The sequence below is a fragment of the Chelmon rostratus genome, chromosome 19 (genome assembly GCF_017976325.1).
Source record: "Chelmon rostratus isolate fCheRos1 chromosome 19, fCheRos1.pri, whole genome shotgun sequence".
Taxonomy (NCBI): domain Eukaryota; kingdom Metazoa; phylum Chordata; class Actinopteri; order Chaetodontiformes; family Chaetodontidae; genus Chelmon; species Chelmon rostratus.
This window is the reverse complement of record NC_055676.1, coordinates 22,936,843-22,964,321: the sequence shown is the minus strand read 5'-3', so window position 1 is coordinate 22,964,321 and position 27,479 is coordinate 22,936,843. Positions and strand designations below refer to the sequence as shown.

Genomic DNA, 27,479 nt, shown 5'->3' with positions numbered 1-27,479 from the left:
GTAATGCATCGCTAATATTGGCTCTGCTGCAGTGGCCTGCACAGGGCCCCCCCCCACACACACACACCCCGCAAAACGCGTGTTAAAGTGCCCTCTTGGGAGCCAAAACGCGTGCTAAAGTGCCCTCTTGGGAGCCAAAACGCGTGCTAAAGTGCCCTCTTCAGTGGCGAGGATGCGCTATATGTGCCCTTTTTTTCCTTTTCGCCCCTGCCCTTCAAATAGTCTGTGCACGCCACTGCTCTGCTTACAGCATGAATCATGTTGCGCAGGCTGTTTCCCTGCAGCTTCTGTATGCAGTAACGTTGGCTGAATGTGATTTTATGTCTGAAAGGACAGTGACAAGCCAACTCAATGGCCTCAGGGCTGCAGGCACAGCATGAGTGTCATCCACAAATTTAATGTAACCAGGTGATGATAGCCGAACAATCCAATCAAAATTCAAAAATTAGCAAACATGTATCTAATTCCCTGCAGAGGTTGTCATTTTTACCTTTCAGTTTTAGTTTAGATTGATCAAACAAGGTTTAGCATGTGAATTAGAGCATGTCAGAGGTGCTTTTTTTATCTTTGGGCAGAACCAGGCTAGCTGTGTTTCCCTGCTTCCAGTCTTTATGCTAAGCTAAGATAAGCTAATCGCCTGCAGGCTCTTTTCGGCTAACCTGAAGGACCTTCCCACTGCAGACTAAAGGTAAGAAGTTTTTGCGAGTTGTTTCATTAAACCCAAGGTTTTACTGTTATCAGCATAACTGCACTCTTGACATCTTAAATTCACGATGTCTGACTGTACCTTTAATTTACGTAATAATCAGTAGTTTGCTCCCTTTTATTTTTCTTTATGTCTGGACCTAAATATATAAGGATATTGATATACAGATGCTATCATATAATCCAAAGCACAGCCTCATTGTTTTCAGGGTGTCAAATATTTTAACAGAATGTAATTATGTTCATTAAAACTGAGTTATTCTTTAATCTGACGACTGGAAGTTTTTCTTTTCAGCACTTTCTTGGCTCCATTGAGCTGTAAATTATTTTCATACAGCAGGCGGTGTGTGTAACTGCTAAATGACAGGAGGTAAAGAGTCTCAATCTCGCATTGAGTCGTGTTGTGAGACAGTTTTAACGCCGGGACCTTTTCCAGGCAGGCAGGCGGCGGCGGCGGCTCTGAAAGGCTTCCTCCATTATGAAGCTGTGCACAGTTCGCTGGCTCAGTGTATCCTCTTTCAGGAGACAAGTTTGATTCTGTAAATCAATTATGGAAATAGCTTAGCAAGTGTAGCATGACAAAGTACTTAAATGGGCGACTGCAGGTGAGCGTGTGTGTGTGTGTGTGGACATTAATTACTGACATTCTGGGCGTGTGTGTGTGTGTGTCATGCTAGTGATGCACAATACAGTCATCAGCATTAATAACAAATGCAGGCGCCAGTGGCATGCACAGACTTTTTTAAGGGCAGGGGCGGAAAGCAAAAAAAGGGCACATATAGCGTGTCCTCGCCACTGAAGAGGGCACTTTAGCACGCGATTTGGCGTCCAAGAGGGCACTTTAGCACGTGTTTTGGCATCCAGGAGGGCACTTTAGAGCGCGTTTTGGCAACCTAGAGGGCACTTTAGCGCATGTTTTGGCATCCAAGAGGGCACTTTAGTGCAAGTTTTGGCATCCAAGAGGGCACTTTAGCGCAAGTTTTGGCATCCAAGAGGGCACTTTAGCACGCGTTTTGGCTCCCAGGGGGCACTTTAGCACGCATTTTGTAGTCCAAGAGGGCACTTTAGCGCGCGTTTTTCAAAAACTGGGCCACGAGGGGGGGGGGTCCCTGATTCGAGAACAGTTTGGGCACTGTGTAAAATAAATAAAGTGATCACCTGCTGATCCTTTCTGACATAAACTCACCGGAAAACAGCACAAAGTCAATATATTTACTGTCTGAGCTCATCAGCTTCATTGATTTTTGTAAATATCTGCTGATTCTGGATCTGATGCAGCAACACGTTTCAAACACGTTGGGACAGGAGCAGCTAAAGACTGGGAAAGATGCGGAACACTCCAAAAACACCTGTTTGGATCATTCTACAGGTAAACAGGCTGATTGGTAACAGGTGAGAGTATCATGATTGAAAGGCTCAGTGGTTCACAGCGAGGATGGAGCGAGGGTCACACTTTGGATTTCAGGGTCGTACAAATACACACATAATGTACTTTTTGTTGCCATGTTCTTTATGTATTCTAAAAATGCCGCTCCACCTCAACTGACTACGACAGTAAAATCCTGTTTTTAAGAAGTAAATAAATCTGAACTGCAGCCTGAACAAACTTTACTTTCACTACATCTTATGCAGTTAATGAGAAAGCTTTATTTATTGGTGTTACTGTGACTGCTGGTTCACTTCCTCAACATGTCAAACAGGTGAGCGACGAGTCTCCTTCACCAGAAGACCACACCGCCTCCTGCTGGTCATTCTGGGTATAGAGGCTCGTTGTCTCTCTGTGATAAGAGCTTATTTTACCAGAGTATTTAAAAGAGCTTCAGTTTTAGCAGCACTGCAGTTGAGACGCTGCTGAAATCCACTTGATCTGTAATGATGCTGAGTCCTTTGTACACTTAATGCACTCGAAGTTGAGGTTTGAGAGGCCTGAAGAATGATACTGAAGCTATCCTCAGTGTCTGAGGACTGAAACAGATAATACAGACAAGACGCAGAGCGCGCACACCGACGAATTATCCAGCTGCTGACGTTTACACTGACAACATCAGCGCTGCTGTGTGGATCCCTGCACTGACACTGACATGAAGCACGATCACACTGTCGACCCTGACGAGTTATGACCGTGACGGAGGAACACAGCGCGGGCGTGATAAATCACGCTGATTATACGAGAGCATGGTGCTGAGAGTCTGCAGCTCATTCACTGACGTTAGAAGCATTGTTTGTCACATTTTGGTAATTAATTGAAAAACAACAGATGTGGAGGCGGAAGAAATCCTTCCCTGTCACACCTTCAGTAGCAACGATAAGACGTCAGGAATCTGCTCATTTAATTCTTATGCTGAGTTGGAAAATCTAGAAGTAGGATGCAATATTTTTGGAAAAATGTCCAAATTGGAAGCCCGTGTCTTTTTAATGTGTTGACTGATGAAGTGTTCACTGTGGGTGAAAAGCTGCGTCATGCAGAGGCCTCTTCATTGATGCCATGCTGCTCTATGCTGCGTCACACAATACAATCTCCTTTATCCTTTATCCAGTTTCAAACTATCCACTATCATCAATTCAGAGAAGATAAAACTAACCCCAAAAACCCTTTTACAGGGGAAACGATGGAAAACCTTCAGGCGGAGCAACACAGCTTCCAGACAGCAGATTGACGATTTCATAAGATAATAAAACGCTCTAATGGCTTTCATGTATGTTTTTATCAGTTTTACATGCAGCTACTTACCTGACCAGTCCAACAGAAGTTACTGAGTAGGTGTGTGTGTGTGTGTGAATTGAGAGGATGTCCTGCACCAGCTGAAATCATATATAATCATACTGCTGAGGAGGATATTGGTGCCACTCAAGGCAAATATTTCCCGTCTGTCCAGACAAGAGAACATCGAGGACAAAAACTGACTGAGCAGCATCCATAATTCATGATCCCACACTGATCTGTGCAGAAACAGTTTAAAATGTCTAAACCTTCTTCTTCCTCAGCCAAAACCACGGACACAGCTCATATATTCATACGTCTTGCCTCTTTATTCTCACCTCACAGAACTCCATGGATAGGCAGCAATTAATTTAAAATGTATATCCAGTCCGTAGTATATGATCATCCAACCAACCAACCAGCTTGATATCAGAGTCATGGTGTAGACAGCTTTCAGGAGGAGGAATAAAGTATAAAGTATCTGAAAATATGCTTAAGACTAAAACATTTAGTTTTATTTGATATTTAACAGCAAAAGAATTCAGATTTATACTGTGTGTACCTGCCTCGTCCAACAGAGGGTGCTGTTCTTCCATCTACTGTCACTGTTTCTTTTTCACTGTAAAGCATTTTGTAACTTTGTTTTTCAAAGATGCAATATAAATAAAATTATTATTATTATTATAATTAGTAGTAGTAGTAGTATACAGAAATATACTGCAGAGAAAATTAACACTTGCTGTATATTTACTGCAGCTAATTACTGACCCTTTTAGAAGAAATTTCATATTATCATTGACTCTCAGACATTTGACCTATTTTACTTTTTATTTTTGTGGTAATATTTAAAACCATTTTCACAACATGTCACAAAATATCAGCAAGGAATTCAACTGAACTCAACATAATTACACCTAAAAAACAAAATATCAAAGTAAATTTAGAGAGTAATCCATTACCAGTAGGTTAATTACCATTCACATGGTGTTCATGGAGAAAACGGAGGTTTATGAAATGCTTTGCTGTCAAACTGGGCAACATATGGCGGCCCCCAGCGCAGCCACATATGTGCACGTGACACATGCAGACACATGCAGCCTGTAAACAGTCTGATACTTCCTCCTGGTCTCCTGGCAACTCGCTCCAAGTCTTCCAGTAAGGATTGTCATGGTGTCAAGCTCAGTGTCACAGCTGTTACACCTTGATGAGATAGAACCACACACACACACACACACACACACACACAGGCAATTATATTATTGTCTACAGCATGAAGGGCTTTGGCTGCCAGTAGAGGGCACAGCAAGCTCGTGGAGCGTGACACACTCTGATCCAACGTTTACTGACGTTTCTTATGCAAGACCTTTCCTGAGACCGTTCAGCAGTCACGTCCACATGCAGCTGGTGTCAAACAGCCTGTGACCCATAAATGTCTCTGTTAAAATCCACTATGAGACTTAAATTTAACTGCTGTAATAAAACCGCAATCAGTGCAGCCAAACAATTTGAAAAAAAGAAATGACTGCCAGGGTTTTAACAGCAAATGTCTTGAATGAAACACTACAGTCGGCTATATTCCTGTGCATAAGGAAGTGAATGACACCAGTATGAAGTAAAATTATCCATCCTGGCGCACCAGCTGCTTCCTTCACTTTTACCCACTTGGAGCTGCTGACCGATGAGCAGCTCAGAAGTGGATGTCAGTTAATCACATTACTGCTCGATCAGCCCTGCCTGAGTCATGCTCCTTGACTCCTGGCCTCTAAATGAATCACAGATCCGCTCGATCAGGGACAATTTGTATGTCAACATGATTAAATCAGCTGCTTCAATCTGATCCAGCCAAACAACAGGTTATGTACGTGCCCCAGGGGCGTTGCAGGGATTTTCAGGGACTTGATGGAAATGGAGGGATTGGCTGTGGGGGCTGATTTCACTATAAGTCTGACAGATAAAGGCTTTGTCTTTTTATTTTACCCACTTTTGCTGTACTGCACCTCTGCACAGAGTGTTTATTACATCTGATTACTTGTAGAGCCTGAAAATGAGTGCTTTGAAGAGCATAGTTTGGTTAGCGAGTTCACTATTTTGTGGCGGCTCAAGCTTTCAAAAACCTGTTAACTGAGCTCCGTCTCAAATCTCAGCTTCCTGCCACTCAGACTTTTCCTTATAATGGGAGAGAAGAGTTACATTGTGCAGCTAATAGGAGTCTTGTGGTTTCTTCGTTTCCAGGTCTCATGATTTCATGGAACTGCATCAGACTCACAAAACCCATGACATGGCTGAAAGCTCTGCTCTCCTGTAACTCACTGCTGCACTGATGTGTGTGTGTGTGTGTGTGTTTGTCTGCGCTAAATCGCACAAGGATTATCACATGACTCATGGTTGACATAAGTACAGGCCTGGTAGCGGATAATCTCGAGGGAGGAAAGGGGATGGAGAGAGGGAACATTGTTTATGAATGAACGTGTTATGTCACTTAGTATAATGATGTTAAATAGTTTAAAGTGTTGAGCTGGAGTACAATGTTGTAACCACACCCCCATCCCTGAGCCAATTTGACTGCTGCAGTTAAATATAATACTTTACTCAGGTTGCTCCATAAACAGTGAGTCAACCTAAACAAAAGCCAAAAATATGACTGCTGTACAAAACTAAAATTACCTCCTCGTGGTTGTTTGTCTGTCCAGAGACTCCATTAATATATGTGAAGGAAATTTAATTTATTGACATTTATGATTTATAATGTCCAGAGAGAAACATGCTGTCTTCACCTGGAGGCCATTTTTCCAGAGGAGCACAGAGGACTGATATAGAGCCTCGTCACATGGTGCGACAACAACCACCTGAGGCTCAGCATCAGCAGAACCAATCGGCTTGTGGTGGACTACGATGCTTCAAATAACGTGGACGCCACGCACACACACGTCTTCAGAAGATCTATACAGTCAGCGCAGTTTCGAGGTGGACGCCTGAGATTAGTGGCACCAGTTCAGTGTCTGACCAAACATGATGTATGCTCTCAATCTGCCTTCTGTTCCTGAGTGATGCTGCTGAATAACGGCCAGAAAAGTGTTTCTGCACAACATTATGATGTCACAGTGAAGTCGACCTTTGACCTTTTGGATATAAACATTTGTGTGAAATGTTGTCAGAATTAGCGCCTAAATTTGTGAGTAATAGTCAAAGGTATGCAAATTTGACCTCATAAATGTGTTGATCCTGTGTTTGGTAGTTGTTGAAGTGACTCTGGAGACTCCGGGGTCTCCTGAAAGGACTGATTTGAAAGAGGAGGCGTTTAACATCACCATGATGTAATTCACCAAAAACACTGCTCCAGACTAAGTCAGTCTCCTCTGTACTCTTCCTTGGAATGAAATCTTATCAAACTGTGATGATCACTGCCAGAAAGTGTTTGGAATTGTAGGTATTTTCTCACAGCCTTTAAAGACCCTGAAAATCAGCTTCTTATTAGTATCTGAGGGCAAAATATTCTGCCAAAGCTTTAAGGGTTTCAGTTATTTCACATGAGACTGGCTTCTGCTGTAAAGACAAGCGGTACACAAATGCAGTCCATTTAACGTTTCTAAAGATAACAATAATAATATGAATAATAAACGATAGGACAGATAAGACATGTTGGAAATAAAACAGTGTGCTACTATTAATAAAGTATAAATAAACTATATAATTAAAGTTAAAAGATGTCACAGATTCTGCCTCAGATTCTCAGGCAGGGATTTTCCAAACTAATGGGCCCTAACTGACTTAGGAACATCCAGCAGAGCCCTGCCTGAAGGTCTGAGGCTGCACTCGGGCACACAGGGAAGCAGAAGATAAGATAAGATAAGATAAGATAAAACTTTATTTATCCCCAGCCGGGGAAATTTGGGCAGCATGTGAAAGCAGTGGGAAGAAAAATAGCAGCAGAGGTAGAGAACATTTGGAAAAAACAAAATACAAAATAAAAAGCAGACTACATATATGTACATATTATATAAGCAAAATGGATTTTGACTGTATAAAAGAAAAATATAATATGCAGAAAAACATAAATATATAAAAAAAATATGTAAAAAGTGTGTATGGTCCCAGTAACTGTGGAAAAAAAGAACAATGTAAACTGCCTTCAGATTACGAATAACAATAAATAGTGTTACTACTTTTGCACAGAAGAATAAAATATACAAAACAGTAATGCTATGTAATATTGCACAAAATGTATGGAGCACAATTTGTCAAACAATATCAACACAGTCGTATGTAAGGTGGTGCTGGAGTTGAATAATCTGACAGTAGCCTTCGTTCTTACACCCTGGATGCAGCAGTCTGATACTGAAGGACATCCAGTGATATAACAGGGAAAACACAAAACGCTCTGAAGGCAATCAGTAAAATCTTAAAATCAATTCTCAAACGTATTGGTAACCAGTGAAGATGGTTAGGCCACAGCTGACTTTTAAACCTGGGCCCACTGACTATTAAACCAATATTTACCTTAAAGTACAGCTGATTGTTTGCTTTGGTAGGAAAATCATTGTAAAGCAAACTGATTTGAGTTCAGGGGTTTCCCTCCAGTGTGTTAAAGCTGAGTTGGACCTTCAGTAATCTGGAGCGTCACGCTTGTCGCACCTCGGTGCTGCTGGTCCAGTTCCTCGCTGCCTTCAGTCTATTTTCAGGGCACTGAGCAGGGGGCGGGGCCTGGAGCCGGTTAGGGCGTAGACTTGGTGACGTCACCCGAGCCAGCGCCCCTGCGCAGCGCACAAGTTGGTACACGCGCTCAGCCGCCGAGAAGAAGCCCCAGACGTTAGTCGAACATGGCGTTGAGCTGGAGAGCTGTCACCGGTCAACAGAGGAGAACAACCGCTGCCACGGCCTCAACGTTGCTCTGAGAGTCGGACTACCCGTGACCGTCTCAGCTCCGTTATCTTCGTTTTTTACCCGTTTTTCTTTTTTATCCCACTTCTGTGATTCAGCGGACTGACGGCTAATCTTAGAGTCAGCGAGGTTACCATCTTAGCTAGCGCTGAAACGGACGGTTTGACCACAGAATGTGTCCGCCTGTTTAGCTAACGGCGGTTAACGTCCGCGGTGGCAGACGCCAGCGATCGATCCCGTCACGAGCTCTGCTGTTCGAGTGAACTCCTGCGCGTGCACTCAGACCTATTAGCCAGTCGATAATAACACAGCATGGTCCAGTGAGCTGTTGCTCCTCATTTGCTCGTCACTCAGCTCAGTTAATACTATCAGCTCGCATTTGACTCACCTGAGCGTCACATGCCACATTTATACTGTTATATTATTATTATTATTATTATTTAGCCTGTAGAGCGTTAGCTTGGGAAGCGTTGAGGAAATGTCCGATAACCAGAGCTGGAACTCCTCCGGTTCCGAGGAAGACATAGAGCCCAGAGAGGAGCCCGGGCATCTTGTTGGTGTCGTCGACCTGAGCGGAGTCCTCAGCAAGGTAAGTCACGTTTCCTCCAAGTTTACCTGGCTCAATGTCACTGCCAGGTGCTCGGGGCATAACTGCCAGGGAGGCGTCTGTCGACATACCGGGGTTAAGTGAGGTAATCTGGTAATATTTACGACGAATCAGGGCATGTCTACTCGATGGGAGGCATTTCGACACGGCTGCTCAGTGTTAGTGTTAGACAGGTAACCCCCCCCCCCCCCGAAGCGACCGGAAAAGCCCCCATGCACTGTTAGCTGCACTGACTCAGAGGTCTCTAAAATAGCGTTGATTGATTTACTGTGGTAATGAGTGAAGCTAAGTGTGTGTCGTTAGTTCATGCCCGGTTCACACTGTGATACCTGTGTGTGGATTTGTTGATGTGCTGGTGATCACAGTGTTTGCACCAGTATAAGTAATGAGGGTATGTTTTTGCCAGGCGTGCATAGTGCAGACATCAGTGTCTCACTATCAAAGTCCTGCTGACCTCGCCTTTAATTCACTGCTAACTGAAGGGCTAATGTCAAAGGTTAAAGTAAGCCTAATGCACATTCCTCTTCCATGTTTACTATAGTAACACTGTGGATAGAGCAAATGGTGAACAGCGTTATGTGCAAATGTCCAGTGATGCTATAAATATTGCTTTAGCAGTATAATGCAAGCTGCAATAAAACACTTGCTGGGAAACCAGTTCAAGTAAACTATGCCCAGTAAGTGAGTGCACTGTGTCAATAACAACACTGCAGGCTATTGTTGGTCTGATTTTCTTCAGTAAACAGACAGTTAAGTCTCCTGCCAGACTAAGTCCTGCTAACCTATTTGTCCATATGCTTCTGCCCACTTCTGCAAGACTTTGTTTTGGACAAATTGACCACAGTTTTAATTACTTAAGATGCTGGCAAGCTTATGTGGTATTAATCTCACTGTACACTGGTTGTCTGTAAACAGATTGCATGCTGACCCGCTAACCAAGCATATTGTGAGATTAAGCAGATCTGCAAGCAGAAAAGCTCACCTGTTCCATCATACTAAGCCCTGTCACGTCATAGGTCTTCTGAGGATTAATGAGTCTACACTTTACATAAAATCCCACGTGTCCTTATTCATTTTTTCCCAGATGTGTAAGCGCCTCAGATTAGGGACGTACTTCTAATACTTGTAATATGCACTGAAATATGGAAACTACGCTCTATAATTTGACAATCCAGTCCAACAGTCCCTTAATAAAGACTTTGTTGTTGAGTCAACTCTGTGGTGATTGTTGAAGCTGTAGTTTGTGGTTTTGTAGTTTGTATGAGACTAAAATACATTGCAAGATGTTTTTCTGTATTCATATATGGTGGGCAGTATGATCTGGACACCTTTCAATACAAGATTCAATCTTTAAACAAACCATCTGAATCAACAGGCAGAGAATCAAAGTTGTCTCAGCAACAACTGAAAATTTTATGTAAGGTGGTATTTATTGGAAAGAAGTCGTATTCCATTACATTGTAGCAGTGTCTTTTTTTATATATATATTGATAAAAGCTCTTTATTTTTCAGTGGACAAATTACATCCATGGATGGCAGGACCGTTGGGTGGTCCTGAAAAACAACACACTGAGCTACTACAAGTCTCAGGATGAGACTGAGTATGGCTGTCGAGGTTCCCTCTGCCTGAGCAAAGCTGTTATTACTGTAAGTACAATTGAGGTTCTTCACATAAAATCAGCACTCTTACTTTCTGTGTAGGCCTTTGAACATATGTGACACAGGTTCTGTGTTCTTGAATGGAGCCTAAGATTTATGCAACATTGACCCTTTTAAAATGTCTCACAAAAATGAACTGTTGTTTGTGTAAGAGGGCTACATTTGCTAAGAGAGGAACCATCACTCTTGCTATTTAAGCTACTAAACAGACCTGAGAGGAGACTCTGAATGTTTATTTAAATTGCAAATGTAAATGTGTGTCACTTCACCTCCACCTTCAGCTGATTTTCTGTAGACTGTTGCTGTAGTTTGACCTTCCTTTCAGAATAAAACAAACTGCTAGCGTGGTGTTCAGGCATCTCGGTTGTGTGCCTATTGTAATCACAGTGGGTGTATTTCCCCCACAACAAATGATGCACCTTGTTGTGAAAGGAATAGAAGTGATTGACAGATGGTGCTGTCTAAAAGGGGTGGATATTTGAGTCTTGACCTTCTCCTGATATTGGTTAACAAGCTGTAATGCATAGGGGCTAATCAGTGTAGCCGTACTCAATCACTTTGATACTCAGAGTTCACATAGCTTTGTAAACCTTTTAATAATCAGGTCGGCAATTTGAAGAATAGCATTAACTCAAACCAAAACTCACAAAAACATGACAGGCCCTCTCTAGAGCCAGTGTTTGCTTTGTCCGTTCTGGGCTAATTAAGAAACATGGTGGTGCAACATAGTGGACTCCATACACACTGTAGATAAAAAGAGCTCATTCAAAGGGAACAAAAATACAACTAGTCTTATTTTTAGGTGATTCTACACTAATGAAAACATACTTATGCGTTTTATATTCAATATTTGCCATATTCTGCCAATAGAGCCCCCCAAATCTAACACACTGGTCCTTTAATTAGTGAAGGAAAGACCTTCCTGGATCCACGTGTAGGCCATGTGAGTTTCTCAGACTTGTTCTTCAACTGCAGGTGATAACTTATTTTTACAAAGAACTCCTGATTATGTCCCAAGTTACGCTTGAGGGTCACTGGTCTGTCAGGTGATTGTTCTAGTTTCAAAACAACAGTCTGTGTGGTAACACTTTACTAGAAACTTCATCACGGGATCAGTGATGCTGTCTCACTGTATAGGATGGACCAGTAAAATGCAGCCTCACACAGTGTGGAGCTGTGGCAGCAGCACACAGGACTGTATATTGAAGCAGAGACCCCCCCATGCTTATCAGATGTTTAATAATATCCTCCTGTCTCACAGACTGAAAAGAGCTGCCACACTCTGTTAAGCATGGAGGAAATAAATCCATGTGTCAGCAGCGTTTAATGCTGGATGTTCGCACTGTTCACACCTTTCATCATGTTTCAGTGGGAACACAGGTCAGTCGTTGACTGCAGCTCAGCCTGCGTCTCTCTCCAAACAGTAACAAGGGAAATGAATAAGTTACTGTTCCCAGGCAGCATAAAGCAGGCTTTGCTATTAGCTGTATTTGTTCAGCTTCATCCATTCCCAGTCTATGTAAATATTAACCTCCATGTGGTGCTCTGCCGTAGTCTTTTCTCATTCCAATGGAAAACTGCCTCGCAAGTCTGGGCCATAAATAATCAAGAGTTATGGCCGGTGATGCTCATGCACAGACAGTTATTGCCTTTTTTGAACAGAAATATCTTTTCTTTTTCCATTATTTCTCTCTAAATTCTCCATCTTGTTATTTCTTCCCATGGCCCTCACATTAACTCTCAGACACAGATGCCCCATGATACGGTATGTTCTCAGATATTAGACTTGTGACGTTTGGCCGACAGATAGGAACTTGGGTTGTTGAATATGAATAAAAAGAATAGAAGAGCTCTCACATAAGACTAGTCTGGTGTTCTACTGTATGTATTAGGACTGCAGCTAATGATTTCTTTCATTATCAATTAGTCTGTGCGTTCAGTGTAGAGGAAAGTCTGTGGTCGAAGTTGCACTATGAGTCATTCACAGATCTCAGTTCGGGTGCTGGTAGACCTGTAAAATAACGTGAGATTTCTTCATTGCAAAACAACCTCAGCTAGTCCTCAGAAGCATTTCTGATAAGAGCAAATTGACACAATATAATAAACCAAGATGAACTGAAGCTGAGTCCTGCAGCTCGTTCCTGGTGGCCCACCCTTCTTTCCTGTGTTGTATTTCTTATGGCTCTGTCTATGTCCTGATAATTCAGTGGCTAGTTTCAATCATACCAAACAAGAGCATTGACAGTAGGTGGGACACATAATATATAACCCACAGCTTAAGATATATAACGCAATCAGATACAGACTGAAAAGAACATCTGTTTAATACAGTCTCACCTGAAATTGGACACTGTAGACTTTACAAAGGGAGGATCCTTTGCAGAGCTGCTGAATTGGACTGTATTATTTATTTATATATAATATATATTTATTCACACACACAATGTTCATTTCCTTGGGTCCACCACCTGTCTACACAATAGTACAGATGGGTCATAAGCACCTTTTTTGTGTGTTCACAGCCGCCTTCATTACTAGGGAACTTGATGACGCTGAATTGAGAACCATTCAGTTTGACAGGCAGCATGTCTGTGAGTGTAGCTATATAGTATTTTAGGAATTACTAAGGACTTCCTGGTAGCATTGCTGTGTACCCCTCCAGCATGCATTAGCTCCAGATTTAGATCCCTCTCTTGAGGCCTGCTATTGACCACGTAAGAATGATGCCCTTCTTGTTCCTCTGTTCTGCATCGGACAAAGGCAGAATTATGTACATGAGTATTCTGACTGGAATCTCAGTAAACATTTAGTAGTTCATTGATTATGATACTGTGGCTGACGTGGAAAGCTGTCAGACTCCTTGTTGACAGGTGGCTTGGTCGTGGACTGTCTTGTGCTATTCCAAGTTGTGGGTTGATATGATTGTGAGGTTGTCTGTTGGTGCAACTGTGCCTACAAAGGCTGCTAACCAACATCACCATTTTTAGATCCATGGTCAGTTAATAAGAGCACACTGGCCTACTTGTAATTCTACCTCTCAGTGGAATTGGTGAGTAGTGCAGACCGGTTCTGTCATAGTTTTGTGCTAGATTGTTCTCCGAGGCTCTGGTTGCGATGATGTGGCCTTTTCCGCACCATATCTGTCTCAATGAACCACTCGAGGGGATTAGATGTGGAAAGAGAGATTAAAGGTGAAGTGGAGGTTGAACAGATCGTTCCTAGTGACGTCAGGCTTTGTGGAAATTGCAAAGTGTCTTCAGCCAGGAAATGAGACTCTTCCTCATAGCTTCTAACTTCCTCTACTTTGGGGGTCATCGGGAGGGTCAAGAACCGTGTGTGTGTCTGTGTGTGATGAATGTTGTCACCCTTGTCCCTCTAGCCTTCCCTTTCCCTGCGTTTCCCTCTGACTGCTTGGTGAGTCGGTGTTTCCTTCACTAAGGCCATAGAGATCCTGTTCTGGTATCCAGAGTCTACAGAAAGACGTTCTGGCATCAGGCCTGTAGTAGTAATGTAGTAGTAATGAAGGAACAAGAAATTCTATTTGTCTGAATCTCCTCTGCATAATTCTGATGTTTAAATTTACACAAATGAGTAATGTAATTCAGCGAGTTCTGGTGCAGTAGTTCTCGTGTTTTCATTGGTTCCCATCCCACTTTTTTTTTTTTTGAGTCCTTAAAATCACAAGTTATTTTAAGGGGAGCTCCCATCCATCCAGTTCTGTGACTGCAAACACGTACACCAGCTCAAAAGGGTTGGAAGGGAGAGGACAGAAGGGGAGGCTTTTTGAAGTCTAGTAGGAAGTTTATGTTTGAAGAGAATAGAGACAGAATAAAGTTATTTTGTCTCGTCATTTTGATTTTGGCATTCATATCACTTACAAAACAAAACAATATCTTAAGCGGTAATGATTTCATAAAATGGCATTTCTCTCTAACCCCTCCTGTCCTGTTCTCCCACTGACATACTCCCTTATAAGACCAGACAGTTGAAAGTCACCCAAAAAAAACAAGACACACTAACGCGAGTCCTGCGATCAAAGACCGACACTGATGGTCTGAATGTGAGCTACAGCGTGGCCCCACGAAAAGCCAGACATCACAGATTGTTGCTCTCCAGCAAGCAAGGATGGCAGCAGACAGAGAGTCTGCAGGCATCTGCCTCTTTGATTTTCTCCTTTCACCCAAGCCATATATAATATAATCAAAATATTGATTTGTCCTGGGTTTGCTGCAATGATGTCTAAAATATTCATCCCATCACTTTCTTTAATCCTGCGTGTCCTGTACTGGACCTGCACTAGGCAACAAACACGCTCCAGCTCCAGCAGTGAGATCATTGTCAACATGTTATCTCGTAAAGTGGAAGGCTGCCATGATGACCTTCCCGTGATGGATCATTATTTACCGTAGCCTTGGATCCCAGTAACCTTCTCAGACCCGGGGAAGGCTTTCATTCCCCAACCCTGCTTACCAGTCGACATACCCATGACCCTCTAGTCCAGAGGTGATCAGGAGGAACCCATTTTTTTGCTTTCCTAGCAACCAAATTAAGTCCCAGCTGCCAACCAAACACTTTCCCAGCTGGGTGCAGGGACACTCCAGCATTCCCTGTAAATCTGCATAGTTTCAGAATAGAATAGTTATATGAGCGTAGGGGATTATATACATTTTTTTCTCAAATGTTGTGGTCAGTTTTTTATACTTTTCTTTCTGCTCACATACATTTATATTCTTTTCCCACTTTCACACTTGTGTTGACTTTGTCTTTATGTTTCTTTGAATATTAATCCAGATGTCTTCTGCAGATTTGAGCTGTGGTTATAGTCCAGTTAGCAGGTTGTTGAGGTTGTATTTAGAACATGGCGAGTGTAAACGAGGGTTTAAGAGTCACACTTTCCTTCCGTGCTTGTGCTTCCTCTTTCTGTCCGTCTCTTCCAGGACTGCCGATCTCACGCTGGTGCTGCTTATAACTTTTAAATGAGCGTCTGATTTGGAAAGCTTTCAGCGCTCACCCTCACGTTGTGCCTTATTGACAGTGAGCGTCTGGTCTTGGCTTCAGTGCCATCCAGGTGTCAGGCAACACAAGCAACTCGCACTCTTCCAATGAAACCTCCCTAAAGACACCATAGTGGGCCGTTTATTACTCCGCCAACTCACTGAAGTAATACAGTCTTCAGTAATGGTTTCCAGTCTGGCTGCATACCCTAGATGGTATTAGATTGTGAGCTTGCAATTGTTAATGATCATATGTGCCTGTTTTATTATAGCTTGTTTTAGTGAGTACATGTTTTATGTAGTCTTAAGTGTGTGTGTGTGTGTGTTATACTATATATATATATAAAGAGTTGACAGGAATAATCAATGAAATGTAATTATAATACTTGAACTCACAATATCATGTTGATTCACGAACCCAAACATTCGATAAATTCATTCATGAAGCAAACACTATATTCGTTCATTTCATTCACTAATTGTGAAAGTGCTGATGAGAGAGATGAGAGGCTGCAGTGGTTCTCGGAGCGCTGACGACTCTTGGCCCTCCATTGTAGATAACTGCACTTATTGTGCATTACAGTGTGCTAAGACAGGGATCCCAGATGTGTTTATTGTAATGTGGCCAACATAGGAATGTCGAGACCTCTTCTCTCATGTGGTTTTACTGCTCATTCGTTCTTTCCCAGTCCTTCATCCTTTTCAAGCTGTGTCCTCCACTACACTTGAACAAGGCTGACTCTCATTCACATATCAGCCTCTTCTTTCGCTCTGATCAGACCTTGAGAGTGATTAAGCATCGGGACACATGGTAGAGGTGTCCTTCTGGAAGGCCTGATGCATGTGGTAAATCCTACACAAGTCAATACCACTGCTGCAGCAGTTTTACAGAGCTGACAGTACACTGGGGGGCTATTAGGAATATGCTCCATCCTGTAATTTGCCTTAAAAGGCCACTTATCTGCCACTTCTCATCCTATGGGACAGTGTCTGAAAATACCTCTGGTATGCTCTTCTGTGGCCTTTGTCTCTGTGAGATCCTGTATATACAGCAGATACACCTGCATTGAAGAAATTCAAATCATATGGCTGTGACTGTGGCCATGTTTCTAGTTGTTAAAGGATTCAAAGGAACAGATCGTCGCCCACTCTGTAACGCACAGGCGAGAGATTAGCAGTTTGCTATTTCACTGCCTTTTTAATGGCTATTTACACGGATGGCCACCTCACTCATGCCTCCCTCTGCTCTTCCTGAGCAGGAAAGAGATTTGTGATTTGCGTTTCCTCTTGCTATGAAAAGAACATGACAGCAAGTTTAGAAACGTATGATGTCATTGTAGCAGATATCAAGCTAGCTGGGTTCCCGTAACAGGGCTCCAGTATCTGATCCACTCGCTGCCTCTATCTGATGTCAATAGAGGAATGGATAATATTGATTGATATTTACATTTTCAGTGCACACTGTCTGACCTTACGCTCTGTCCTGTGTGTTTATTTTTTAGCCCCATGAGTTTGATGAGTGCCGGCTGGACATCAGTGTCAACGACAGCGTGTGGTACCTAAGAGCACAAGACCCAGAGCACCGACACCAGTGGATCAACTCCATTGAGCTGCACAGGGTGAGTCATGCACACTCTAACACAGCAGACAACAAACTGCCAACAAAAGAAACCAAATCCCTGTCACATGTGCAGTAACTAAGATGAATCTAATGCAAGGTTGGATTTGTGAATCAGCGTGTGTTTATTGTATGCATGTGTGTGTGTTTCTATCAGAGTATCAGAGAGGGGAGGAGAGAGAAGGGAGGAGTCCAGGGAACAATAATCATCCCTCCACCACCGGTGCGTTTGTTAGAAAGTCTGTAGGACTGTAGGACTTGTCATTAGCACAGTACACTGTAGTGGCAAGTGTGTGTTTGTGCTAACTTGCGTTGATTTAGTCCATAAAAGATTTTTGCACAGGCGTGTGTGCCACATGCAGAGTTTTGTCCTTGATGGTTCACTATTGCTACAGGAGGCACGCTTATCTGAAAGTTATTTTAACCTTGGACTAACAGTTGGCTCAGGGTTAGGCTGATCTCTTTTCATACAGACGTCTAACACACGGGTAACTCTGAAAAGGGCCGGACCTGCTGAGAAAGCTGTTTGAAACACACAGCCAACAGATGGCTAGCAACCCTGTTTTAATGATTTTCTGGGGACAACCCCGAAACGCTGATGTTAGTCTGACCTGGAGGAGAGTCTGTTAGCCCTGGACTACAATCAGGGGTTTCTTGCTTTATCGTTTGCCTAAAATATCAGCACAGTGTGAATTGACGCAGCGCACAGGCTTTCACACAACACTTAAGGTCGGCCTTTTAAGTGCTGTGTGAAAGCCTTGTAGTGCAGGGAGAGTAAAAGTAGCACCCACTATATTCAGTCAGTATGAAGATCTGACAGAGAAAAGAAAGCAGGTTGCAGTCCCGACTGTTGGGTAGAACAGGGGGAGAAAGGAAGACCTACAAAATGTTTGTGGTCGGTATATAAACGCAGAAACCAGCCATCAAATATGTAAATGATGTTCCGTTGATGAAAGAATCTCATGTGACATCTGGTAATTTAGTGCTTGTGGCTTTATTATTCATCCAAGAGAGAGGAAATAGAGAACATGATTTCTGAGTGCACAACATCAGCAAAATGTTTTTATTGTAAGTCTTAATCTCCAGAGAGGAGACGTAGTCGTGAGTCAGTCTGACATGAGGAGCAGGCAGTCACCACACCTTCAGTCTGCTCACTCCTGGTCCTTACTTTAGGAAATCCCCCCTCTTCCCTCTTCACTCACTCCTCGTCCCAGCACCCGGGAGCCACCGTGACTCAGGCGGAGCTGGATTCCTGTGAACATGCATGCACTCACACCGGGCCACCGCCACACCCACAATGAGTCACCGCTGAAAACTCTTCTTCCTAGAAGGCCCCGCGTCCTTTTCCTACCCACATCACTCACAGCACTCAGCAGCCCAGCGTCTCCAGGGAGACACAACACAGTACAGCTAACACTTCAGTCTTCCTCCAGTTTGAGACAGTGAAACATCTTGATATGAAAACAACACTTGTTTCTAGGATACTGTGTCAGAGTTATGTTTGCTGTATGTTATAGATGTGTTGTGACGACCGTACGCCAGTGGTGTCAGGTCATCTTTATGACAATTTGATCATTTTTTTCTTTGTGACTTGTGGTAGTACGCTTTTCCTCAGGGCAGCTTTTTTTTATCAGCACTAGACTTTATGTCTCCTATTATTCAAAGTCAGACCCCTGTGTGCACTGGGGCATCAATAACCCGACACATTAACGCACACAAACACTCAGTTACGCAGTATTTGCTGTGCTGCATGTGACTCAAAAGTATGCATGTGCGCACAGTCGAGATTGTTGACAGGACGCCCAGCAGTGATTCTGTTTTATTTTGTCTTTTCTGATTTGTATCAGATAGCACAGCTGCAACGAAACCTCTGCTTGCATGGATTTTTTTCTGTCATCAAACAGATGAGGAGCCCTCGTGCAACCTTTAGCCGGTGCTATCTGTCAGTGGGGTAGCAGTATGTTGGCTAAAGGGCAAGCGGCGCTGACTGAAATCCATGTGAACACAGGCACAGTTACTTCTGGTCGTTGACCGACAGTTACCCCAGGCTCTTACAAATGCCAGTCACGTGCATGCACATTTCCTGCCCTCTGGTGGTTGAAATCGGAAGTGTCTCTTAAAAGGAAACATCTCTGCTTCTCCTTTCTGCAAGTATTTGCCTGTGTCGTTGAACCTTTCCTCTCTGCTGTCACCAGCCATCTATTTTGCGTGCCTGGCTGTTATGCAAGAGCGAAGGGGAACCAGTCAGGTTTACAGGAAGTCAGTTGATGTTTCAGTTGTGTTGCTATGGTCACTGAATCTGTGTCATGTCGTGCTGCTGTGGAGCCCACTATATCCTGTCAAACTGTTTCATTACAACATTATGAATAGTATTATTAAGGCTTTCTTGAAAGCTTTTGTATTTTCTAATACTTAAACCTTGTGTTCATACTTCATAATTAATCCTCGTGAATCATTCATAATTTACGAGGCAAGAGAACAAGATTTTTAGTTTAACAATGATGTGATGGTTAAAACGCCAGAATAAATTAGACAAAACTCACAACTGCATGAAGTAGCATTTCGGTTGTTGTCTGACACATGATGTACATAATGTGGAGTCATGGTTTGATCGTTTAACAAAGATGTCAGATGTGGACAGCTAGAACAGAAACAACTTAAGTTTAAGTGAAGGATTGATTGTTTTTGAGCTTTTGTGTCACTGAGTTTGTTTAATATGTCACAGTTGAATTGTGGCTTCTTTTTTTTTTTTTGAGTCACAGTCAAGCTCTTTTGTGTGCATGGCCTTTTGTTTTAATTAAATCTCTGGTTTGAATGACTCATTCTGGTGTGTTTCATTAATTAAAAGACACTTCTGCCCTGTTCTTCCTCACACCTGTGGCTCTCTTCATAGGCGGATTCTGGATATGGCTCAGAGTCCAGTCTGCGGAGACATGGCTCCATGCTGTCTCTCACGTCAGCCACCAGCGGCTACTCTGCCACCTCCACATCCTCCTTCAAGGTTAGTTTTCTGAGAAATGTTTACTGTGGCTCAGGAGGTCATTGGCTGCAGTATTTTATCTGCACACATGAGGGATTATCAGGTGTTTTTAGGCACACACGAGCTGGTAATTTTGTCAGTGCACACATACTGGAGTGATTGCATCGTGGTCTAAGGAAATGCTGTATAAACTAAAGGGTGACCAGTGTGCTGCTTTGTCGTTCCTTTAGAAGGGTCACAGACTGAGAGAGAAGCTGGCGGAGATGGAGACCTTCAGAGACATCTTGTGCAGGCAGGCGGACACACTTCAGAAGTACTTCGATGGCTGTGCCGACGCCGTGTCTAAGGATGAGCTGCAGAGGGATAGAAGTAAGACCCGCACACAGCTACACCTCTTTTGACCAATTTTAACCAACTTTTTGTGATTTTAGGGCTGGATTTTGGATAATAAATGAAGATTATGAAATTATGAAAACCCCATGTTTATTTTGGACCTGAAAATGAAAACTGTTTTAATAATTGTTTCAGTCAACATTTAGTGGTTCAAGCATGTGATGCTTTTCTTCATCATGTATGATTGTAAACTGAATAATTTTTTTTCTTGACTCTTGGTCTGACAGAACAAAAAAAGCACATATAAGAGATAACATTGAGCAGTTTTCATTACTTTCAGGCATTTTATAGAGAAACCAACTGAGAAATTCAGAAAATAAACAATAGATGTAATAATCTAGTTATTTTGTCACATACTGTAGCTGTTGCGTCATACTTTAATAGACTGGCACAGTGTGACACAGAAGAACAACCCCAATCAAAAAAATGTGGACGCTGTATAAAACAAAAACAGAATGCAGTCATTTGCATTACTGCTAAGTTTACAAAGTGTTCCTGAGTCCAGGTGTTAATCTCTTCATCCAATCACGTCGCTCCATCCTCGCTGTGAACCACTGAGCCTTTCAATCATGATACTCTCACCTGTCACCAATCAGCCTGTTTACCTGTGGAATGATCCAAACAGGTGTTTCTGGAGCGTTCCACATCTTTCCCAGTCTTTAGCTGCTGCATCAGATTCAGAATCAGCAGATATTTACAGAAATCAGTGAAGCTGATGAGCTCAGACAGTAAATATATTGACTTTGTGCTGTTTTTAATAGAGTTTCACATTTTGTTTTGTTTAAGTCTTAGAGCGTCCCAACTTTTTTGGAGTCAGGGTTGTATGTAGAAGAAGTAAAATTGGTAAATTCTTGGAAAATATTACAAAAATAATAACTTGTTCCTTCTCTGACATGTCTAAGAGAATCTTTAGCTTGCGTCTTCTATATACTGTGCAGCCGATGAAATTAGTTTATCAGAAACGTATTGAATCTTGTGTGGAATGTGTTTGTGTGTGTGTGTGTGTGTGTGTGTGTGTGTGTGTGTGTGTGTGTGTGTGTGTGTGTGTGTGTGTGTGTGTGTGTGTGTGTGTGTGTGTGTGTGTGTGTGTGTGTGTGTGTGTGTGTGTGTGTGTGTGTGTGTGTGTGTGTGTGTGTGTGTGTGTGTGTGTTTTGTGAGTCAGAAAGCAGTTATTCTACAAGCCCCCTCACCCTCACCCCATCCTGGCTGGCTGAACATTTGCTCATGGCAGCCTGCACTGGGCGCCTGTGGATGACCACAGTGAATGAAGCCCCGCTTTTGTTCTCCTCACCTCCCTCTAGCCGCTGCTGGCTCTCTCTCCTCTTCCTCTCTCCCCTCTGTTCATTCTGAAGATGAAACCAGACCATTGTCATGTTGTCCAGCACAGCAGTGCTCCGTCAGTCTGTTGGGCCACAAGGCGCTCGCCTGCCCTGGAGCCCTGGATGATTTTCGGGAGTGTGTAGCAGCTACCTGTTTGGTGTTTTTGTGTTTGTTGCCCCCCCCTCCCCTCTGACATATTGTCTTTTTTTCAGTTGTGGAGGATGATGAGGATGACTTCCCCAACACCCGGGCAGATGGAGAGTTTCTGCACAACAACAACGGCAGCAAAGACAAATGTGAGTAACGCAGAGTTCTCCTGAAAGCTCGTTTCAAAGTCTTTTTCTATGATATCAAAAACTCATTACTGAAAGAGCAACAAGAGTTTAATACTGAAAAACTGCATCGTTAGACCTGGGGGGATGTGGTTTGCTCAGATTTACAGTGGCATCACATTATGATTCAAATATGCATGTATGTGGTGTATTACGACACCTTTTGGTAACTTAGTTCCACCTTTTTTAAACTAGTGAGAAGAACACAGACAAAAACACAACAGAAGAATGTCTCAATCAAAATAACCCGAACTGTTCTCAGTTCAGCTGTGTTGTTGTACATGATGATTCTCACAGTTAATAAATACTCTGGACTTTGTATGGAGTAATCATCACATCAGTGAAGGAATTTCACCGTCAGTTATGTGCCATTGGTCCGTTTGGTACAAGAAGCATTTGTTTTAGTGGCCATGCTCCTCTTCTGTGCAGTGTTCCAGTCCTTGAGTCCCAAGGGAATCAATGGCATAGACTTTAAGGGCGAGGCCATCACATTCAAGGCCACCACAGCCGGGATCCTGGCCACTCTGTCCCACTGCATCGATCTCATGGTGAAGAGAGAAGACAGCTGGCAAAAGAGGCTGGACAAGGTGTGTAACATGTTGATCTAACCAGCTATGTTTCATTAACTTGCTCCATTACATTTTAATTTGTCAGACAGTTTCTTTTATTTACAGTAGAGAAGTAGACGCCAGCAAAGAAAGAGATCCCAGAGAGAAAGATATTAAATGTCTTTCCAACTTCCTCACTACAATAAAGATGTGTTTGTGTGTGTGTGTGTGTGTGTGTGTGTAGGAGATGGAGAAGAGGCGAAGAATAGAGGAGGGTTATAAATCAGCCCTCAATGAGCTGAAGAAGAAGTCTCACTTCGGAGGTCCAGATTATGAGGTAAAGTAGTAAAATTCACCCGTAAAGCAACATGAACTTTGGGATGTGTAAGAAGTTTTGAAGAAACGTTCCCTCTCTACATACCTGCAGGAGGGTCCAAACAGCCTCATTAACGAGGATGAATTTTTCGATGCAGTTGAAGCTGCTCTCGACAGACAGGACAAAATCGAAGAGCAGGTAACAAAAAGAGCAGAGAGATGCTTTGAAGGTAGTGAAATACACTTATTTTTCTTACATTCTTGACTGAAATTGTGTTTGTTTGTGTCCAGTCTCAAACCGAGAAGACGAGGATACAGAGATCCAGCCCTCCCCCCCCTGGAGACGTCTATTCCAGCACTGGCACACACAGATTCTCTGACAAGGTTGTCTAACCATTTACAAGCTACTTTCATCACTCCAGCTGACGCACCCACTTTTTTTTACATCTCACATCCTGTAACTTTGTCTCTTCCTCTTCATCATCCCTCGGCTCTCATCATACCTGTAGCCTCATAGTCAGTCCTCCCCTGCTCTGATAGTCATGGCCCCGCCTCACGATGTCCACAGATTCAGCACAGAGGTAACTCACTGCTAAGGCTTAGCCAGCCCCCCCCCATGTCTCACCTGTCCACACTAAACACCATGTTTGCATGACTGTTTAACTGTGTGAGCGTCATCGCGAACAGCGTGGACGAGCCTTTAACTCACCGTGGCAGCATGAAGCTTGAGCTCCATCACGTGTGTGTGACAGAATGATTGTCAGTGTTTAAAGACGGGGTGTAACACAGAAGTTCAAATATGAACCTGTTCGTTACATCATTTGACTCCTGATGTTGATTAGTTTTAGTCAAACCAAATGTTTCATCGTGGTTTTCGGCAGTGACGTTTTAGTCTCACTTTTGTTCATACAGTTACCATGGTTACAGGTGTTGTTCGCGACTGTTGAAGGTTAGCAGGAAAAGTTTCAGCCACACAGTGATCACGTCAATCTGTAGTTGTGCAGCGATACAGACTCAGATTCAGTTGTAATGAACAGAGCAGCTCACTTCCTGAAATGACAGCTGCAGTGTCACATCCACAACCCTCCAGAAGTTCACATCAGGCTTTTCTAAACGTCTTCATGGTGGTTTCCTGCCGGGTGACAGGGGGCGGGTTTAGTGTGTTGTTGTTGTGACCTTGTGAGAAATGAGCTGGAACTCATATTTTAATATGAGTTTAATTCATCCAATGATCCACCTCTCACATCATCGTTTAGTTGTAATTTGTTGAAAAAAAAAATAGTAACACTTTCGTCATAGTTGTTTTCATTGGTTACTTTTTAGTTTTAGGTTGTCAACAATATTCTAGTTCTCGTTGTTAACATGAACCTGACACCTCAGGACCTGTTCAAGTTCTGCCCCTGGCCTTGTCTTACAGGTGGAGGAGATGGTGCAGAATCACATGACCTACTCCCTGCAGGATGTTGGTGGAGATGCCAACTGGCAGCTGGTGGTAGAGGAGGGAGAAATGAAGGTATGAGGAGGAGGATTTTTAAAAATGTCATTCAGATTGGACCACAGTTTTCAGAAAGCCGACCTGTACACACGTGACGATGAAATAATTAGCTTCTGTTTGTCGTGTGTGCAGGTGTACAGGAGAGAGGTGGAAGAAAACGGGATTGTTCTGGACCCGCTGAAGGCCACCCACTCAGTGAAGGGCGTGACTGGTCACGAGGTCTGCCACTACTTCTGGGACACGTCCTACCGCAACGACTGGGAGAGTACGTCTTTACCAGGACGTATCAGTGCTGGTTTGACACAGTTCTTATGATTGAGACGGCTTCATTGTAACGCTCCCGCGTCCTCTGCCTCTTTCAGCCACCATTGAGAACTTCAACGTCGTGGAGACGCTGTCAGACAACGCGGCAATTGTTTATCAGACGCACAAGGTAAGAGCCAAAGAACAAATAAAATCACTCCACCCGATGGCGGCGTACGTGCCTGCTTTCAATCTCCTTTTGTATGATGTGCTGTGTTGCAGCGGGTGTGGCCTGCGTCTCAGAGGGACGTGCTGTACCTGTCCGCCATGAGAAAGATCTTGGCCAACAATGAGAACGACCCGGACACTTGGCTGGTCTGCAATTTCTCTGTGGATCACGACGACGCTCAGGTGAGCCAGCAGGGTCCGCTCAGATCCAGACGCGGTGCGAGGGATTTGTTGAGACCGTGAGCAATAATCCTGCCGCTGCTCTTCTCCATTCTCTGTCCCGTCGTCTCACAGCCGTCCAGCAGGTGTGTCCGTGCCAAAATCAACATCGCCATGATCTGCCAGACCCTGGTCAGCCCACCAGAGGGAGACAAAGAGATAAGCAGAGACAACATCCTGTGTAAAATCACCTACGTCGCCAATGGTGTGTCACATGCGTCTTTGGCTTCAGTTGACATTAATGGTCGGGGTCTCTGCAGGAGTTGAGCCTGAAATATTTCCTCTGTTCATCAGGAAATGTTTTGTTTCTGGTTGGTTGAGGCTTTCTCCAGACGCTAAATATCAACTAAACTGATTGTTGTAACAGCAACCAACCAAAAACTTAAATTAACTTCATTAATTAATCTTTTAATCGGTTAATCCACCATTTTATTCCACTTCTCCAGGTCCACGTTGTGTCAATGTCATTAATTGTGTCATTAATTGTGTCAATTAGCAGTGTTAAGAATTATTGTTACATAGTGCAGGGAAACACTGCTAAATATTAAGCCTAGTTCCTCTGTTCAATAGACAGCATGTGATGTTGACACTACAACTAAAGAAGCTGTTTTGACATGATGATGATGATGATGATGATGATGATGATGTCCTCGTTAACTCTAACTTCCTGTGTGTGTGTGTGTGTGTGTGTGTGTGTGTGTGTGTGTGTGTGTGTGTGTGTGTGTGTGTGTGTGTGTGTGTGTGTGTGTGTGTAGTGAATCCTGGAGGCTGGGCTCCTGCCTCCGTCCTCAGGGCCGTGGCAAAGAGGGAGTACCCCAAGTTCCTGAAGCGCTTCACCTCCTACGTCCAGGACAAAACTGCCGGCAAACCCATCTTATTCTGAGGCTCGCAGGTGACACGGCGCTCTGTCACCTCTGAATCTGTATTCAGCACAAACCCGGCAAAGTGACGACATCTTTCCAGCGTTGAGACACGCGGACAGAACCGCACGTGAGGCTTTGAGGATCTGCTGCCGTCACCACAACTTCCTCTAAGTGATTTCCTCCCTTCCCGTTCGTAGCTCGGGGTCAGTTCCAGTACAGGAGGAAGGGAGATAATGGCGCCCTCTGCTGGTGACAACCTTTGACCTCTGGGAGAGTTCATAATTTATCACTTTACTTGATTTTCCCCTTTATTGTGACTTAACTGATAAAATACTAAATTGTTGTAATTGACAGATAATTTTGAGTGTTTTTATAAAAAATAGACACAGCAGTGAGGCCAGCTGTTCTTCCCTCCCCCATGAAGGCTCCTGCAGCAGCTCCTGATGCCACAGTTCACTCACAGAGGACTTAAGAGTAGCCAACACAAGTGATGTCTCCTTTCTTACAGATATATTAATATATAAATGTATGTATGTTCTATAAGAGGTTTGTAAAAAGAAACAAACAGATCTTTGCTAATAGACTGAAAGGTTTTATTCTTGCCATTTATAGTTCCTGTTTGTGATGCTTTGTGTTTCATAACTAGTCATTTCCAAGCTTTCTTTTTAAGCTTAGATTCTTGATTGATTTGAGATGAATATCATCTTATTTGTATTAAGTCCAGAGGGCTGTCATCGACCCATGACTCCGATGATGTAAGACTTGACCTTCCTGACTCCGTCCCTCTCATGAAAACACCTCCGGTTGGTGCTGATGGAGCGACAAGTTGATGGGAGTTTGTCGTAGATTCAGTGTATATTTTCCGCTTGGCTTTAGTCGTGTCATTGTACGATGTTGAATCGTCATCTCACATTTTGAATGTTGTAAATAGTCACCAACATTTCTATGAAGGTCTGTAAATCCTTTTTGCGACTGAGTCGAGCCCAGATGCCTTAGTGTTGCAGGACGCGATAAAGGATGCTGTTAGTGCACCTTTGAAATCACTAGTGAAGTGCCTCATGGCTAAAACCCCCCCCCCCATTAATGTCTGTTCTCCCTGAGGAGTTCATCACTGAATGAGTAAACCAGGCGACGTTTGTTTGTTTGAGGGCTAGCAGGATACGAGATATTCCTTTCAGTAAATGTCAGTTTAAGAATTGCTGCATCGACCTTTCTGTCAGTGTGCCGGGTATCTGTTACATCCACTTGAAGTGAAAGTACTGCAACTACTCTAGTCAACGTGAGGTCTCTGTATCACGTATTTCCTGTTTGAAGACTTTAATGAAAGCGCAGGGCGGCAAAGTTTAAGAGTTGATTTTTATAGGAACGACGTTCTGTTCCT

At 43.2% G+C, this 27,479-nt stretch overlaps 1 protein-coding gene across 4 annotated transcripts; it reads left to right on the top strand.

Annotated features, from left to right (window-relative positions):
- Positions 1 to 8,198: 8,198 nt before the first annotated feature.
- On the top strand, positions 8,199 to 27,223 carry LOC121622655 (ceramide transfer protein-like). 4 transcript variants are annotated; one of them, XM_041959516.1, is made up of 18 exons: positions 8,199 to 8,873; positions 10,404 to 10,538; positions 17,047 to 17,163; positions 17,320 to 17,385; positions 20,056 to 20,163; positions 20,373 to 20,511; positions 22,068 to 22,151; positions 22,617 to 22,774; positions 22,980 to 23,072; positions 23,163 to 23,249; positions 23,342 to 23,434; positions 23,560 to 23,631; positions 24,468 to 24,563; positions 24,678 to 24,810; positions 24,908 to 24,978; positions 25,071 to 25,199; positions 25,311 to 25,440; positions 25,991 to 27,223. In XM_041959516.1, the coding sequence occupies exons 1-18, from the start codon at positions 8,763 to 8,765 to the stop codon at positions 26,116 to 26,118; spliced, it is 1,950 nt and encodes a 649-aa protein (XP_041815450.1). In that variant the 5' UTR covers positions 8,199 to 8,762; the 3' UTR covers positions 26,119 to 27,223. The 4 variants fall into 4 exon arrangements, with proteins under 4 accessions (XP_041815450.1, XP_041815451.1, XP_041815452.1 ...); XM_041959517.1 differs by lacking the exon at positions 17,320 to 17,385; XM_041959518.1 differs by lacking the exon at positions 23,560 to 23,631.
- Positions 27,224 to 27,479: the final 256 nt, after the last annotated feature.